The sequence below is a fragment of the Sander lucioperca genome, chromosome 8 (assembly GCF_008315115.2).
Source record: "Sander lucioperca isolate FBNREF2018 chromosome 8, SLUC_FBN_1.2, whole genome shotgun sequence".
Classification (NCBI taxonomy): Eukaryota; Metazoa; Chordata; class Actinopteri; order Perciformes; family Percidae; genus Sander; species Sander lucioperca.
This window is the reverse complement of record NC_050180.1, coordinates 19,863,238-19,880,808: the sequence shown is the minus strand read 5'-3', so window position 1 is coordinate 19,880,808 and position 17,571 is coordinate 19,863,238. Positions and strand designations below refer to the sequence as shown.

The following is a 17,571-nucleotide window of genomic DNA, read 5'->3' as shown; positions in this document are numbered from 1 at the left end:
GCGCTGAATGTAAAACTTGCATTATGTATTTCACTTCATCTCTCAGTAAGAAATGCATTTTGCACTATTTGGGTAGTAAGTGCCTATGCACCAAAAAAAAAGAAAAAAGCATGGGGGTTAATGGTGTGTTTGCCTCCAGAGAATAAAAGTAAAAGCTTTGGTATCACACATAGGTGGGCTGATTTTAAGTGCATCTGAGTGCCAAGCAGTACCTGACTGAACTCAGGGAGTCGATCAGATACACTGCACTGCACAGAGCCAAACGCAACACCAACATCAGTGAAGCAACAATGACTGAAGTGGAAAATTATTTGAGCAGTCATGTGACGGTTTCCTAGACAAGACTTTCTCACCTGATTGCTTATTTGTCAGTAATTGCTTACAGTGGATACTGTCTTTTCCAGTAGCTTCAGAAGTCAGAAGCTCCCCAACGGTATTGATTTAACATTAAACACCAGTTAAATCGAAACCAGTTCAATGTGCGGCTGGCCCCGGGCACTCATGCGATGTTTGAAGGGGGGTGGTGATTAAGTTCAAGTAGCAAATTGGGACGGGGTATCTGGAAAGTCAATGAGTGCTGCATTTAACAAGAAGAGTGTGGGTGTTGAGCATCTGTTGCTTTTAGCACCATAGAGAGGATGTTCAGATGTTCATGTTGCTGAACTACAATACCACACAATGCCCTTTTCATCATCTCTATAAATGACCATAAATCAACGCCTATAATACAGTGGTGTTGAGCATTACTCAGCTCCCATAACTGTAGTAACACAAAAATGATATGGTCCGTACCCAGTAAGAACATACTATATTAAAAAGGTTTATTCTCCATCTTCACTATTTTCCTTGCCATATATCCTAAACCAGTTTTCTGCTTTTCCTCCTTGTGGGGTCTTTCAGCCCCACTGATTGGCTGCATGCACAGACCAACACAGGTCAGAGGTCAGTGAGCCCAAGGATGGTGACAGCTGACAGGCTGTTAGGTGCTTTGGAAACATTACCAATGAAGCCTTGCTCACACTCAATATTTATGCGACTTGTGTGGACAAAACTATTGAGAGAATCAAAAAGAAAAGAGATCTGCTTTGCATTACATGTTCCTGCTTCAGGCAGCCGATAAATGATTACCATGAAGAAATCAGCCAGCACATCTTAAATACTAGATTTGGTCAATGGAGAGAAGTAGTGACCTAAGCAAAACATTGTATTCTTTGAATTCGATCTGAATTAATCGGAATAATACATTGTATAGATCACTGTTTTATCTTTGTTGCAGTGCCCTCTCTCCTCTTCAGGTTATAATACGTAATCTCGCACCACAAGGAAATTAGAAGCTAATAAATGCCTCGCCTCAATGCTCATCCTCGTTTCCGTGAGAAATGGAGCATTGCAGATGTTTATGTTTGATGTAGGAATGTATACCTGTGGATTCGCTCAGCTTTAAGGAAACCTAGGTGTAACTGGGTCATAACTTATTCATTCAAACAATGAATACTTCAGTGTCACTTTTTTATATATGGTGTGTTTTGTCTCTTCTGTATACATTCAGTGTTCACGTAATGTATAGGTGTTTATTGTTTGCTTGATCCTTGTGCTGTGCTGTCTTCTTTTTCTTTTAAAAATACACTTTGGGGAAACAAAGCTTATATTTCACAGAATAATTTGCATAATATCTTAACACATCCTGTTCACAACCGCAAACCCATAACATTCGATTGTTGTGAGTGAAAAACCTGTTTCTTCACAGTGCGCATGCTGGAACATTAACTGGTACATTTATATATCTCATTTTAAACAATCTGTAGGCAAATTATACAGAGTGTCTTAAATAGCCATACGCTACACACTGTATGTACAACTGGAAAATAATTATTTTATATCTGTGTTGTTTCATTATTGCTTTCCAATCAAAACCAAAAACTCAACTCAAAGACAACAAATTCTTAATAAGATAAGAAAGAGGGAAATGAAAGAGGGTTTTTTACCAACTCAGACATCTGGTTTGTGTGCATTGGATGCTGACTCTAACTAGTTAGCATGACCATGCTTGAAATTATTGGTAAACATAGCAGCCATCCAGCTACATATGACAGATAAATCACAAAAATCTTTCCATCCATCCAGAGGGAGGCACCTACGATATCTGATACCTTTTTGATTTGAAATAATCAAGAAATGTTCTTTGTTTGTATTATTTATTGCAGTACAAAAATATATATTTGTGTAATCCAATCTCTCTATTGATGTGTTCAGCTTCGTTTTTAAATGTTTGCTGTTGGAAAAATGTTGCTATGTACCCTGCAAGGACTAAAAACACTAAACTATTTCCAGGAACTCTATAGGGACGGCATGTACCAGACACGAACAAGATTTCATGTTAGAGTAAGTTCAATCTACTATAAGTCTAAAGGAAAAATCAATACAGCAGCATCAAAAACAGAAACTTTAGTTTCAAATAAAAACTACAATATTAGCTGAATGTGGAGGCTTGTGTAATCTAAAGAATATTGTTTCAGCTTATTAGTTATGCAACAATTATTAGACCTTATAAGCCCATATTCTCATTTTAAATGTGTATTTTATATTTATGAATACTTAATGATAAAAAGTCTTAACAAAAGTCCTGATTGATCTTGAGAATTTTGAAATTTTGTTTACAGAGGTCTGTCACAGAAAGCAGAAATATAGTTAATTACTACCATGACCATGAGCTATGATGTAGTCTTCTGACTGCAAGATTATGCAACTGCACCCCCTACTGACCTAAAAGTTAAGGACTCAGAATCTAACATTGTTATTTAGTGCATCGGATCTCCCACTGGGTCTGATTTGATAGAGAAGATACTGTTTCACTTCTGTGGGAAGGTGAAGGTTGTGAATCGCACCCAGTCTCTGCTTGCCCAAAGTTTTCCTGATGTACAGCCGGCACAGCTGCATTAGAGGAGACACTTCTGGGCAGGCGTCAGGGGAGAGAAGCAGGAGCCATGACAGAGAGATGTTTTGATTATTAGCTACTGCTTTGCTTAGGGCACCAGCCTAATGTAAAGGCCGTCAGGCTACTTGGTTAGTGTTGGATTGAATACCTCCTGCTTGTCTCAACAGCCTCTCCACTGGGCTGTTGGGAGGTGCGAGCTCCAGTGGCTGTTTGCCCTCTGAATTCCTGAGTGAGCGATCGGCCCCGTGTTGAAGCAGGACTGACACCATCTCAGGACTGGACAGACGGGCAGCGATGTGCAGCGGCGAGTCACCAGATACACGGCTGTTCACACTGGCACCTGAAGGAGAGCAGAGACTAATGAGGTATGATGTCATCATATTACATAACTCTCTGACAGTTCAGTTGAAGCTTTTCTTCTCCTACAGCAGAGCATGCACCCTTTATCTTCTTTAATGCTTACATAAAAACCTTTGTGCCATTCCCTAGCTAGGCTGCATTTACTCAGGTTATGAATATTCAAATCAGTAAGCCCAAAAAAACACATATATATATATATATATATATAAAAATCAATATTAAATTACTGCTTACACATCATTGCATCAACAATAAAGAACTAATACTATAACTATATAAAATATAATAATACTATAGATAGAAGAAGGGCCACACTACAATAGAAGGGGCCATTTTGCATAATTAGGACATTTACGTCTGGTGCTTTACATTTTGCTGATATTTTTGTTGTTTTACTTATATACAATTTTGAAAGCAGAACTTTTACTTGTAAAAGAGTGTTTTTACACCATGGTATTTTTTTTTTTTTTTACTTGAGTAAATTATCTGAGTACTTCTTCCATCACTGGAAACAAGTTGTCGTGGTTTGGGGTAGCAATATTATTTAGCCCATGTGTTTGTTGTTACTGGCTAACCCCTCCCTTTGACACAAACTGAGCTTTGACACAAACTGAGGTTTCAGAATACAGAAATTAGGATAAAGCATTGTTATTACACCAAATAAGTAAATATGTCATGTTTTATATGTTGTACGGGCTATGCACAACGAAATATATATTCCTTTTGTTTGGCAAAAAGTCAAAGAAAAAAAAACAGATGTAGATGTAACAAATGTTACTAAGGTCAATCAGACCCCAAAGATGTGTATTCACGTTAGACTTCTTATGAACAAACTGTTATAAAACTCCAATATTAATACAATTGATAGGCCCCTCTTTAACCTAAACCCATTCATTGGAGAGGTTAAAAGTTAAAGTTAAGTTAAATTCCTTTACCATTATTTCTTTAATTTCTTTACCATTATTATTATTATTATTATTATTATTATTACCATTACCATTCTTACCAAGTTGAAGCAGTTTACACACAGAACTCAGATGCTGATTGGAGCAGGCGACGTGGAGAGGGAAACCTGATTGGTCAATATACTGATCCACAGCGGCACCGTGCTGGACAAGAAGCTCGATGCACTCTGTATGACCTAGACAGAGTTACCAGAATCATCACAATGTAAAGTACTTGAAAGGATGTGCTTTGAAAATCTGCGTGTGCTTGGCATCCTGGGGGGAAATATGCAATCATTTTACTTTGCAGCTTAACACAACACCGTTTTCTTTGATACATTATACATTTCTCAGATCTTCTCTGATGTTTTGGCACTCTTTGTGCATTTTGTAGTGACGGACAAAGCTGGTTCAGCATAGATTGTCTGTGCATATGCAGTGGAATGTGACCTCTAACCTTTGGCTGCAGCCCTGTGGATTGGAGAGCTGGTGTGGCTGGTCCCTAGGGGAGTCGCACCTTGTTGAAGGAGCAGCGATACGCAGGTCACATGGCCCCGGGCGCATGCTTCTGACAGGGCCGTTTGTCCATCCACCGTCGAATTGTTTACCTGACATGGGTAAATATATTTTTGACACAATTCACAAGAAATTCAATACGAAAATCATTAAAAGTCCGAATACCAAACAAATCAGGGAAAATAAATCAGATTTTCTTTTAGCAAGAAATAAGTGATAATAATTTAACAAAACAGAAGCAGTAATGAGTTGAAGCTTGCATGTCGCAAACAACCCCTCCATTGATTATATTTATACAATATTTACTGTGGATCTGCTATCAGACATGTAGTGCACTGTGGTGGTGTGACAAGTCGGACTTTGTATCTGCAGATTGATGTTTGTTAATGTGTTATTGTGCATGCATGGATGTGTCTGCATGTTCTTTGTCTGTGTGTTGGGTTAATATCTTACTAATATGCACCAAAACAAAGTTAAACCCAGCAATAATTGATTGGTTGCCTCCTAACTAGAGATTTAGGAGTGTCTTTAAAAAAAAGACATTCCTTTGGGATCATCTTGAATTTAGTTATATTCCCAAAATATCATAACCAGACAATGATGCCTTACTGACTTTTGCCCCATTTTCCACCAGAAGCTTGGCGCAAGCCACGTGGCCTTGTAAACATGCTCCATGGAGAGGAGAGACCTGGTTCAGAGTGTTCAGATTTACACATGTACCCTGTGAATAATACACAACACATAATACATTCACTGAAATAGCGTAGATGCACATTAGGAGTTTACGCTCCAAAATAAACTATTCATAACACAATGACATACGAGTTCAAAGTCTCTCTCTTAAGACATCATTAAGAATCAATATGATGATTTTCAGGCAGCAAAACTTCTCTTAATGGATGCATGTTATAATTATCTCTTCATGCAGTACAATGTAACCTACTTAGTCCCATTACACTTTACCTGAGCAATGAGTCTCTGCAGAGCAAGGACACGTCCATTAAAGGCAGCATCGTGAATCGGGGACCAGTCAGATTCAAAATCTAGGTGTAGACATTAAAAAGTCAACCACAATTCACCCAGTGTCGTACTTTCAAATAACATAAATATGCATTAAAATGACATGGTGAAATGTGTTGTGCAAGGCAGTAATATGCTGCCTGTAGCTACTCACCACTCATCAGAGGGTTCGAGAAAAAAAACGCAGTTCCACTTTGACCTGTGGTGTCTCGCGGAGTCTCTTTGTCTCCAGCAGACATACTTCACCGCTCTGTTCCAAAAGCTGTTTAATGGGCAGATTGTTTTGCCTCATGGGTTTCTGTAACAGAGGCCGAACTGTGTGTTGCTCGAAGTCAAAAAGAGGTTTGGTCCTCATCTGTTTTCAGTGTTTTGGTGCTGTGATGTCATTTCCTCTTTGACAAAGAAGTTGCCTACAGGAAACAGGCTGGTTAAATAAAGCAGTTGGTTCTCAACCAATGAAGGTGCAGAGGGAGTGAGAGTGGGGCCTGTTAGGCAGGTCTGTAATTTGAGTGTAATTTGACACTGTACAGCCACACCCATCCAGATGGGCGGTGTGGAGTTGGTTGAGGATGAGTAAAGTGAAGGGAAATGAATCAATCTGCATGGATAAAGTTCTGCTCCAATCTAACCAACATTTAAAGATACTGTATATCATCTGTTTATATTTCTTCTTATTGTGTCTGATTTAGGATAACACAGCAGCACTTTTTAAACCCCTTTTAGGTGATTCTTCAACTTTATGTCCTTGGCTTGATTTTCATGAAAAAATGTTAGCAGTTGCTATACTTTAAATTGTTAGATAAAAGTAGTTTTAAACTTTTTTTTGATTGTGCCTCAGCAGTGATGTTGCTGCCGCTGCAGAGATGTCACGGTTTTGTTTTCAGACATTTAAAGTCAAAAATGTGTTTTGCGTATTGTTACATTACTTAGATGTTTGACCTTCCCTGTGTGGATGATGTTTGTGCAGAGCTTGACACCAGACATTCATCTGTAGAAGGGGGAAGGTTTCTCTTTGCTCACCTTAAAATCTTGAGTTTGATTTTGAGGATTTTGTGACTTCAGTGTGATGTGGAAACTTGAAACCTCTTTTCAGTGAAGCAGGAGGCATTGTGTCTTGTGTCTAGCAGTTAAACTTTCGTTATATTCGTTAGTTCATAGGTTCTGGACATTTCAAAGAGGGAGAACAAATAAAAATGCTTTAAATAATGTATAAGTATTTTTAATCTAGTATTTATCTAACATATTCAACAAATTATTATTCCAAGCAAAGTGTTTTGATCCGTCTTAGAACCTGTCTGGAGGGGATCTTTAATTGCTTTGAACAGGTAGGTACATGAGCATTCTTACTTTGTTTCTTTCTTTGTCATTTAATTCTAAATGAACATAGTTTATTTTCATTTTGTGACGGCAATGACATTTTGTTTAGTTAACAGTGAAAGAATGAAGAGAATCTTATTGCTTGCTTTGTAGAAAACAAACAAACAAACAAAAAAACATGTTTTTCAGACTTGACAGAATGTGGATGGGTGGCCTGATAATCAGACAGACCCTCCTTAAAGTCAAAAGGTTAGGATTCAGCACTCACGTTAACAAAACTCTGTTCTGCTTAAGTGTCCTTGAGTGAAACACTGAACCCCTAGCAGTTCTGGCGATAAGCTGACCTGACCTACTGAATGACTTCCCTTACAGAGTAGCACACAACTTCTGTATCTTGATAATGAAATAAATCCAATTCCACCAGCTTTGTTATGGGACACACCCCTGTGCTTATTGATCTAGTCTAGTGGTAGTGCTTCATGTGTGCTATGAATATACAGTACTACAACAATGTGTAATGGTAGTAGCTACTGTATATCTTTCCACACGCAGCTATTACCAAATGCACAGCACCAGCAATATCTGTTGTGTTTTGGGCGCTAAAATCACATTGTCTGCAGACCAGCAGAGGGCAGCAACAGAGAGCAGACGTTACAGCAAGTCAATACTAACTGTATTCCTCAGGGAGTTGTTAATCCCTGGCAGCAGGCTACAAGCTTGACATACAATTGACTTTATGCCTTGTCAGAGAAGGTGCATATGGATTAGAATGTCATTGTACAAACTCAATGAATGCCCTCTCTGTAGTACTGAATAATGAAAGCCCTTGATGCTTTGTTTCCCAAATAAATCTGCTTCAAATACCCATCCGTTTTCTCAGAGCTCTGTCCAAGCAAGCAGCTCCAGCAGCTGCAGTGACCTCGCCTGTATCTGGACGTGGTGAACGTCTGCTGCATACATATTAGAAGGGAAATTATATCAAATATAGGCTCTTGATCCTGGTGCAAGTCTCAGCTAACCTATGCAAGGGCCTTGTTATCAAGAATCTGATGATGAGACTCATTTATTTGTAGGCTTCCCATTTCTCTTTATACTTTATACTTTTGTTGCAAATTTCTGACCTTTTCATAACTGCCTAAACAAAGAGAAAGCAGGCCAATGTTTACTCTTTGGACAGCCGTGAACAATCTTTCTTTGTCAAAATTAGATTTTGTGTTCATGCGCAAATCAATCATTTTATAAGACTGGTACAACATACTTTGCATGCTTTCTGGATTAAAATTTAAAGTCAGTCTAACAGTTACTCTGCTTATCAAAGCATAACACTGGATCTTTTATGCTGTAATCCATGTGGAAAACTATACAGAAATCCGTTTCTGTTATCACAAAAACATGAGCCACAAATGGCACAAGTGGTAGATATAGAGGACATCAGCCAGGGTTATCAAGTTGGTCTCCCACTGCTGATGTTTCACAGAGTTTGGCCCACATCACCTCCAAAAGGCTCAACATACATTTATGCTATGGTATCCCAGATTGCAACCACACACAGTGAGGCAAATGGCGGATGGGTGGCCTTTAACCAACCACATATACCCAATCAGAATCTAAATTCCAAATATTGTATGATATATTTACTCATTCCTATATTGTATTTATATGATGTTTATGTGCTTTGTGTTTCTGTTTTCTGATGCACAACCAATTTCCCATTAGCAACAAATGAAGTGTTGTTATGTATTGATTGATTGCTCGTTTTGCTATAATAAAAATAGAGTATACAGATCATATTCTGTATATTCAATATTAAAGTTATTCTAATGACCAGTATGTAGCTTAATGCTTTTCCCTTATAATTTTATTTGAGTGTATTTTCATCAGGGATACTGAAGAGGCCAAGTACCTACTGCAACATACTGTACATGAATGAACTAATTAAAATATAGATTGCTGAACTCACCTAACTTAAGACCTAAATCACACAACAGTCCTTTGTCGGTTTCTTGTATTGTGGCACAGTTAAACTACAACCGCAGGGATTAAATGGAAGCACATGATGATTCAACCCCGTGATTTCTCAGAGTCGGCTCATGTACCCAATCATTTCCTCTCCTTTTTTTGTCTTTTTCTTCTTTCTCCTGATACCGTAGCCCACTTCTTTATTTCTCTCTTTAACTCTCTCCCCCAGTGCGTCATGGCTTCGCCCCGGCTGGAGACTTTCTGCTGCCCGAACCGAGACCCAGCGACAGAGTTTGTGGTCACCTTCCAGCCCGTCTTGTTCGGGGCTTTAGGTCTTGGAAGCGCGACTCTGAGTCTCGTATTTGCTGTTTTACAAATTCTGCCAAAACGCAAGGGATACAGAAGACTCGGACAGTACCCGCTGCCAAGGCCCGCGTCCTCCTCACGGATATTGTTCATCATCAGTATATGTGACATACTGGGATGCACAGGTAAAAAACGAACTGCTGGTACAGGCCGATTTTTTTTAATCACAGCTGAGAGAAATTAGTTTTTTACAACACGATGTTGCTTGCTGGATCTGGTTATGCACGCAAATATGTTGTTTTTAACCCTTTTGTTGCACAACATTTGTCTATCTGACCTCTTTATGCAAACAGAGAGATCACATTAAACAGAACTTTTGTACAAATGAATGTACTATGAAAAATGTATCTGTTTGAATCTCTCCACATATGAGCTTTTGCAACATTTTGAGTCATTAAAACAAGTTAATACACGTCAATAATACAAATGTTCACTCTTTTTTTTAGCTGGGAACTTCCAAACTGATCAAATGCAAATCAATGACCTTGATCAGGTTTGTACAAAATACATTTTTAAAGGGACAGTTCATCCCCAAATCAAAAATACATATTTTGCATCTAAATACATTTTTAAGTGGACGGTTCACCCCCAAATCAAAAATACATATTTTGCATCTTACCTGTAGTGCAATTTAGCAATCTAGATTGTTTTGGTGTGAGTTGCCCAGTGTTGGAGATATCGGCCGTAGAGATGTCTACCTTCTCTCCAGTATAATGGAACTGGGTGGCACTCACCTTGTGGTGCTCAAAGTGCCAAAAAAAATCTCTTTCCAGAAATCAATCAATTCAATCAATCAATCAATCAATGTATTTATTTGTCACGTGAAACTATTAAAAAAGATAATCCACAGGCATGGTTGTGAGCAGTTTCATGTAGGAACTATTTTCTTTCTACCGAACCACACCCGCCAACCGTGTCACCGCGTAGAAGGAAGCGTACTTATGGACAAGAGGCTGTCCTCGGCTGAGCTGTAGCGCTAGCTAGCTCAGGTGAGCTAGCAGTACCGGTTAGCTACAGTTACAGTTCAGCCGAGGAGGACGCCATCAATGTTTACATCTCGCCCTGTCACAAGCATGAGCCTCTCATTGAGATGATGCGTCCTTCTGTGCGGTGATACAGTTGGCGCATGTAGTTTGGTAGAAAGAAAATGTTTCCTACATGTAACTGCTGATAACAAGGTCTGTGGATTATTTTGAGTAATGGGTCATGATTTATGGAAAGAGACATTGCTGCTGAGTTTTTCAAATGTATTTCTTTGGTGCTTTGAGCACCACAAGCTGAGTGACATCTAGTTCTATTATAATGGAGAGAAGGCAGCTCTACAGCCGATATCTCAAACACTGCAACTCACACCAAAACCATCTAGATTGATAAATAGCACTACATGTAAGTGGAAATACTGTAAATGTATTTTAGATTTTGGGGTGAACTGTCCCTTTAAAATTCTGAAGCAGCTTATTGAAACAAAATAATGAACCATGATCCTCTCATGTGAGTAATTAATGACTCCTAACCACTGCAAACCTTTTTCTGTTGATCTGAATGCAGCATTGTTCTTAAAGATTATTTTTTTTGGGGGGGGGGGGGCATTTTTAGGCCTTTATTGACACAACAGCTGAAGCAATGAAAGGGGAGAGGAATGACATGCAGCAAAGGGCCACAGGTTGGAGTCGAACCTGGGCCCGCTGCGTCAAGCAGTAAACCTCTATATATGGGCGCCCGCTCTACCAACTGTGCTATCCGGGTGCCTGCGGAATTGTTCATAAAGAAACTAAATGTTACACATTTAATAACACACAAAAAGCCGTGGATTATTTTCAGATTGTTGCACTGCATCAGAACCAATGTGAACCTTGAGCTGTTCATCACTTTGCCTCTGCACTTGGTGAAAGAGAAGGCAGATGAAGTCATGTATTTCTGTGTACTTAGTGCCCAGCGAGATTCACCCACAACTGCAAACTAACAGCTTGAAGCACACCCCTGACACAATTTAAAAAGAAATACACAACAGGGTGTAGTCTGCATCACATTAAGATTGTGGGAGAGCTCCCATTGTTCCACGCCACAGTGAAGAATCTCATGTAGGAAATGGAAACTCCCTTATAAACACACCTGGAGGTGGTTCATATTTCCATGACATAAAGCTGCTATTAAAAGGGCTCCCATGACTGAATCTAATTATTTAACACGGTTAAAAATACAGAATGAAATTATGTTTTTAATGTTAATTAAAACCAGACCAATTCCACATCCCCTGTTCATTTGTTTTGCCCTCTTTGTTTGTTCCACTTTCTTCGTCCAAGCAGGATTTGTCTAATTTACTTAACAGTGAACAATTAGAGATCATGTGTTGTTTTCCTCCTCCAGGTATCATTGTAAGGTCATCTGTCTGGCTGGGCCTGCCAAACATCTTTGACCGCGTCTCAGTGGCCAACAGCACTGAAGCCTGGCCAGAGGTCTTCTGTGTTGGCAGTGCAGTACGTATGATACTTTTTATTGATCCCCAGTGGGGAAATTAAAAATATGTTTCACTCTGTTGTTAGAAATCACTACACACAGGCCTGAAATACACACACATGCTCAGGTCCTATTCATGCACAAATGGACAGATGTCAGAGTGAGGGGGCTGCGACTGCTGGACAGGCACCCGAACAGTTGGGTGCCTTGCTCAAAGGCACGTTGGCAGTGCCCAGGAGGTAAACTGGCACCTCTCCAGCTACCAGTCCACACCTCGTACTTCGGTCCATACGGGGACTTGAACCAGCTACTGCCACCCCTTGATTCAACAATCAAACGGTTTAACTTAGCCTTTATGCGAGCAAATGCACCATATATGTTGTTTAAATACGGCTTTATGCTTGACAGATGACAGGAAGGGGACTATAGTGGAAAAACAAATTCTGTTCATTATAATATCATGCGTGATCCTGAAAAATCAGGGTGTCACGCATGCTCAAAAAACATGTGCAAAGCTGACCATAAAATAACGTCACAGATAACAGATTAACCTCAAAAGCGAGGCACAATTACTCACGCTTCTTATTGTCTGAATGATCAGAATTATGACCTGTATAGTAAGTATTCAATTCATGTTTTACAGGTGTGGATCCAGTTGTTTTTCAGCGCTTCTTTTTGGTGGACCTTTTGTTATGCTGTTGACGTCTTCCTGGTGGTAAAAACATCTGCAGGAATCAGGTACTCACCTCCCGTTCCATTTAAAATTCATTATCACCTCAACCTCTCCTTCTATAGACACGCAATGAAGTAGAAACTGAGCTGAGAATGTGTCATTTACAACAAGCACAAAGTGTGAAACATCTTCCTCGCTTATTTTCACTTTGTACTATAGATGTAATGCTTCTTTTTTTGTCTCATGATTCCATTCGCAAACACCCTGAAAGTGGTTTGAATTTTGTTCAAAGTCATATTTTTTTTTACCACACTTGTTGTATTTCAATGGGCTAACACTATCCTCAAGATACAGACCTGCAGCATGTGTTGTGATCTCAGTCTCATGACTTGTTTCTTTCCCCATCAGCACCATTATCCTCTACCACATGATTACGTGGGGTCTGGCTGTGCTGTTGTGTGTTGAAGGAGTGGCCATGCTCTACTACCCATCCATCTCTGAGTAAGACGCTTTGTTGTTTCTTTCAATGCACTGTCAAGCACCTTCCGTCAGCATTTGTCACTGTCTTTTACTCCTGCAAGAGCTTGAGACTATCAGAAAAGACCGTGGATAACTTGTCAATGATGACAGCACCTCTGTTTAGCGCTATATAGCAGTGATTCCCAATGCTAATTTCATTATTTTGTTGCATTTGTGTGCAGTTGTGAGCAAGGACTCCAGCACGCCATCCCCCACTATGTCACCACATACGCACCGATGCTGCTCGTCCTCGTAGCCAATCCCGTCTTCTTTAATCGGACCATATCTGCAGGTCGGTTCTTTTCTCTCAAATCTCTGTATGTCTAATTCATTCTTACACATGCACAGGGGCTTAAATATCCACCTCTCTCATCCTTCCGATTTAGTGACATCTTTGCTAAAAGGACGACAAGGAATCTACACCGAAAATGAGAGACGGCTGGCCAATGAGATAAAAATACGCTTCTTTAAAATAATGCTGGTGTTCTTTATTTGGTATGTTACCATTCTTTATCAACGAGACAAACTTATCCTTAAGGAATAGTTTTTGGTTACTACCCTTATTTGCTTTCTTGCCAATAGTTAGATGAGATTGTAGCTTCATGTTTATCATACAGATTTAAGAGTGGTATCAGTCAGCAGCCAGTTAGCTTAGCTTAGCATAAAGACTGGAAACGGGGCAAACAGTTAGCCTGGCTCTCCACTTACCAGCACCTCTAAAGCTCACTAATTAACAACAGGAATGGATGATACATCCTGGATTTCCTGCATTAATTCATGCATTAAAGGACCAGTGTGTAGGATTTAGTGGCATCTAGCGGTAAGGTTGCAGATTGCAACCAACTGAATACCTCTCCCCTCATCCCTTTCCAAGCATGTAATAGAACCTATGGTGGCCTTCAAGTAACGTAAAAACACGAAAGGCTCACTCTGGAGCCGGTGAAAACCCAAACACAAAACCCAAACCCAGCAAAACCTAAACACAAATTACTATGGCACGCAACAGTATGGTAGAAACCTGGCAGTGCAACATGGTGGGCTTCAAGGAAGAGAACTCGCTCCCTATGTAGATATGAAGGGCTCATTCTAAGTTAATGAACACACAGCGAGTCTTAGTTTCAGGTGATTATAAATTAATAAAAACTTAATTATGAATATTATATATTCCATTTTTGCCAATAGCTCCCACTAAATCCTATGCACTGCTCCTTTAAATCATCATGAGTGATGCATTGGTTAAGCATTGCTTATGATTTGTACCCTTATTATAAAGTGTTACCGAGATCATTCAGAATGAAGCCATCTTGTGTAATTTTCGCATTAATGTGACTCTCACAAGGCAAATCCATGAATACTTAAATGTGCTAGACCTCAATAAAGAAAATCAACACTTGTTAGGATATCAGCTGCATATTCATTTGATGGAAATAATGTCATGTTTTTTTTGGTTAAAATGAGTCAAATTTTAAAGTCTTATTGAGAGGGACTTGTTAAAAGCTAATGAGACATGTTGATGTTTTAGCTGGGTTCCAAACATCATCAATGAGAGCCTCCTCTTCTACCTGGAGATGCAGACAGACATCAATGACCACAGTTTAAGGAATATCAGAAACGCTTCCCTCATCACATGGTTTATCATGGTGGGTTTAAAACATTAAGACAGAATAAAGAACACTAGTTTTATCATTGTCTAACACCTTTGATTCTTCTGCATGTTGACTCTTTCAGGGTATCCTGAACCCCATGCAAGCTTTCCTCAACACCCTGGCCTTTCACGGCTGGACAGGCTTCGATGTTGACTTCAGACTGCAGCGGAGCAGAGAGCTGCCCTGGGACTCAGCTTCTACTTCAGTGCCTAACGCAGCAGGCCATAATACCACAGTGGGTGCGACTCTGCTCTACCAGAGTCATGTCCAGGAAGCCAAGAAGAACATGATGAGCAAAGGACAGCACCACTCCGACGCCATCAGCGTCTTATCAGAAGGTAATTGGGCATTAACAGACATTAACAACTCACCTGTATATCAGGGCTGGTGAAGCTCTAAAGCATCAGCATCCTGTATGGTGCATGGTGTCTGCTGATCGCTGGACTGCCTCCTCTTAATATGCAATATATATTTTCTTTGGATGACATAATTATGGCATGATATCCTCCACTGAGGAATCTGCTCCAACTGTGTGAGGACCAGTCTGTTTCTAGTTATTTTATCATGGTAATTAAATTAAATTCAGTGGCAAAGCTCTGGAGACATTGACTAGGACAAAAGCTCTCTTTGATACATTTTTAACCCTCGTGTTGTCTTCCAGTTGACCATACACTTGTCTCCCAGGTCACAATTGAAAATGAACACTGTTTTGACCCATTTGTAGGTGTTTTTGTTGATTTTGTTGTTTTGACATTTTTTCGATATTTTTTTGTAATCCTACTGGATGCAATGATGAAGCATATAGTGTTAGAAACACCCTGCAGAATTGTCTATTTTGATCTACGGTGTACTGATTATTACAGTAGTGTGAAATTGCAAGTTATGCATTTTTTGTTAATGAACTGATAAAAACAGGTTTTGCTACCTTTTTTGCATTTGTTTCTTAATCCACCGTGGCAGGGCATGCTTTTTTACTGTGCAACGTCATAATAAGTGCAAATTCTGACCTTCTGTTAAGAGTGCTGCAATTGTGCCAAGTTATCACACAGAGCTTTAAGTGTCATTATTGATTTGCATAAAATGATATGCACAGAGCAGTGGCAAAGCGGTTGAATTTTTAGATGAAGCAGGTAAAATAGACTCAGTTTGCAATGTTTTGGGTACACCTAGCCAAAACTAATGCAGTTAGGAGCCCTGTAATTCATGAAGGTTATAATCAGTGTTTGTTGAAGCTATTAGAAATCAACTTTATAGTCATTTTGGAGGCTGAAGTTTGTTGTGCTGTTGTATAATACTGAGAGGTGAGTTTACCAACACTATGTCCTATAACTGTAGGAGTTATTGTAGGACTGTTGTATAAGACTACTTTAGATTTAGCCAGGTGTACCTAATAAACTGGCAACTGAGTGTAGATTGAACACTGATGTGCGTCTACTGGATAAAAATGTCAATATTTATACCCCCAATTCTATAACACTGAGTGACGACAGGCCTTTTTCATGTCACAGCATGGAAAGCACGGGTGTAAGTAGTTAAATGATGGCTGAATTCCATTTAGCTGCTTCAGTTTCAGGGTCCTGGTATTGTGCATGCTGGCTCACTGCGACACATGAATACAACTGAGACGTATCAGTAACACCCGCACTTTTCCTACTGTGACATGTCAAAAATGTCTGCTGTGACAAAAAGCCTGTAAGATACTATTAAATGTATTTTGGGATGATTTTGTAAAGCATTTTAAACCATTTTTTATGCACAATGTAGATCATGTACAAAGGCTATTCAATGTTTTCGTGTCACCATTCAGTGTCTCTGAAATGACAAGTCTTCAGAAATAAAGTTAATCTTTTTAAAGGATTTATGTTTTTCATTCATTTAAATAGCCTCCCCCAATTCTAAGATGCAACACATTAAAAATGTCCACATTAAAGACTGCATTTGCAAGATATGTATACCAATTCCCAAAATACATTTTTGAATCAATGCATTTGCACATTTGTGATGGAGGTATGTATCAATACAAGATCAATATCTCAATGGATGAGCAGTTTTATAAGCTGTGAAGGTGTCATGTGCAGTCCCACCCAGTAATCTACCCCCATTTTGTCTTGCTAGGTTCAGACTCTAGTACAGTTGAAATCCACATTTCCAGCGAGCTACAGGACTATGAGGAAGTAAACGCTGATGGAGAATCCTTGGAGAACTCTGTGAGGCACTAGCTGGGCGGTGATCAACAACCCGCCTCCCTCTACTTTTCCTGTGTTACATTGTTCTTTTGTTTTTTTTAATCGTCTCCTCTTAGCCTCGATTATCCCGCTGAGATTTCCCCCAGATATTAACTAGTCATGAGATTTCATTAGTTGGTATAAACAAAATAAGTCACATTCTTGATTCTAAGCCTTTTATTCCTTCCTAAGCTTTTTAAATCTGTCTGCAGTACAGTACAGTGTAACATTCAAACCCATCGACCGTACAGCAGCTGAAGAGTTCAAATCTATTTCACTGTCTCTTATAGCAGTCTGTCAACAAAACAAACTTGACATTTTTTTGGTTAATAACTTGCAGACCTTTAAAAGTGCCTTAAGTGCTTGAGGAAAGATTTCTCCTGGAAAATTCACTGAATTAGATGTGCACTATTGTCATTAAGTTCTCAAATGCACAACAGAATGTAATAAGCCAGTTAGTGTTTTTGTTTTTAAAGTTACTGTATTTCCAGTTGTCCATCTTGTATTTTTGCACACATCTATTTTATACTATATTAAATTTACTAAATATTTCGTTTATATATAATATGTTCACCTTTTGTTGGTGACGGTTTCTTATTGTCTTTTGAGTGACTAACAAAATACTCCTGAGCTA

General features: G+C 39.2%; 2 protein-coding genes across 2 annotated transcripts; one reads left to right on the top strand and one right to left on the bottom strand.

Annotated features, from left to right (window-relative positions):
• Nucleotides 1–2,173: 2,173 nt before the first annotated feature.
• LOC116047342 (ankyrin repeat and SOCS box protein 9-like) lies at nt 2,174–6,383 on the bottom strand. Its single transcript, XM_031296098.2, has 7 exons — nt 5,930–6,383; nt 5,719–5,798; nt 5,369–5,476; nt 4,697–4,847; nt 4,302–4,436; nt 3,084–3,275; nt 2,174–2,951 (listed from the first exon to the last, which is right to left on the bottom strand). The coding sequence occupies exons 1-7, from the start codon at nt 6,012–6,014 to the stop codon at nt 2,779–2,781; spliced, it is 924 nt and encodes a 307-aa protein (XP_031151958.1). The 5' UTR covers nt 6,015–6,383; the 3' UTR covers nt 2,174–2,778.
• gpr143 (G protein-coupled receptor 143) lies at nt 3,214–17,492 on the top strand. Its single transcript, XM_031296085.1, has 10 exons — nt 3,214–3,300; nt 9,281–9,542; nt 11,785–11,894; nt 12,518–12,612; nt 12,956–13,048; nt 13,249–13,358; nt 13,453–13,561; nt 14,589–14,706; nt 14,795–15,050; nt 16,828–17,492. The coding sequence occupies exons 2-10, from the start codon at nt 9,287–9,289 to the stop codon at nt 16,929–16,931; spliced, it is 1,251 nt and encodes a 416-aa protein (XP_031151945.1). The 5' UTR covers nt 3,214–3,300; nt 9,281–9,286; the 3' UTR covers nt 16,932–17,492.
• Nucleotides 17,493–17,571: the final 79 nt, after the last annotated feature.

What these genes read in the sequence shown, in the direction of transcription:
- gpr143 (XM_031296085.1), top strand. Translation starts at nt 9,287, where the DNA reads ATGGCTTCGCCCCGGCTGGAGACTTTCTGCTGCCCGAACCGAGACCCA. An exon ending in TGACATACTGGGATGCACAG is followed by an intron (nt 9,543 to 11,784) that starts GTAAAAAACGAA and finishes TTCCTCCTCCAG; the next exon opens with GTATCATTGTAAGGTCATCT. An exon ending in AAAACATCTGCAGGAATCAG is followed by an intron (nt 12,613 to 12,955) that starts GTACTCACCTCC and finishes TTTCCCCATCAG; the next exon opens with CACCATTATCCTCTACCACA.
- LOC116047342 (XM_031296098.2), bottom strand. Translation starts at nt 6,014, where the DNA reads ATGTCTGCTGGAGACAAAGAGACTCCGCGAGACACCACAGGTCAAAGT. An exon ending in CTCGAACCCTCTGATGAGTG is followed by an intron (nt 5,799 to 5,929) that starts GTGAGTAGCTAC and finishes GTCTACACCTAG; the next exon opens with ATTTTGAATCTGACTGGTCC. An exon ending in TGGTGGAAAATGGGGCAAAA is followed by an intron (nt 4,848 to 5,368) that starts GTCAGTAAGGCA and finishes TACCCATGTCAG; the next exon opens with GTAAACAATTCGACGGTGGA.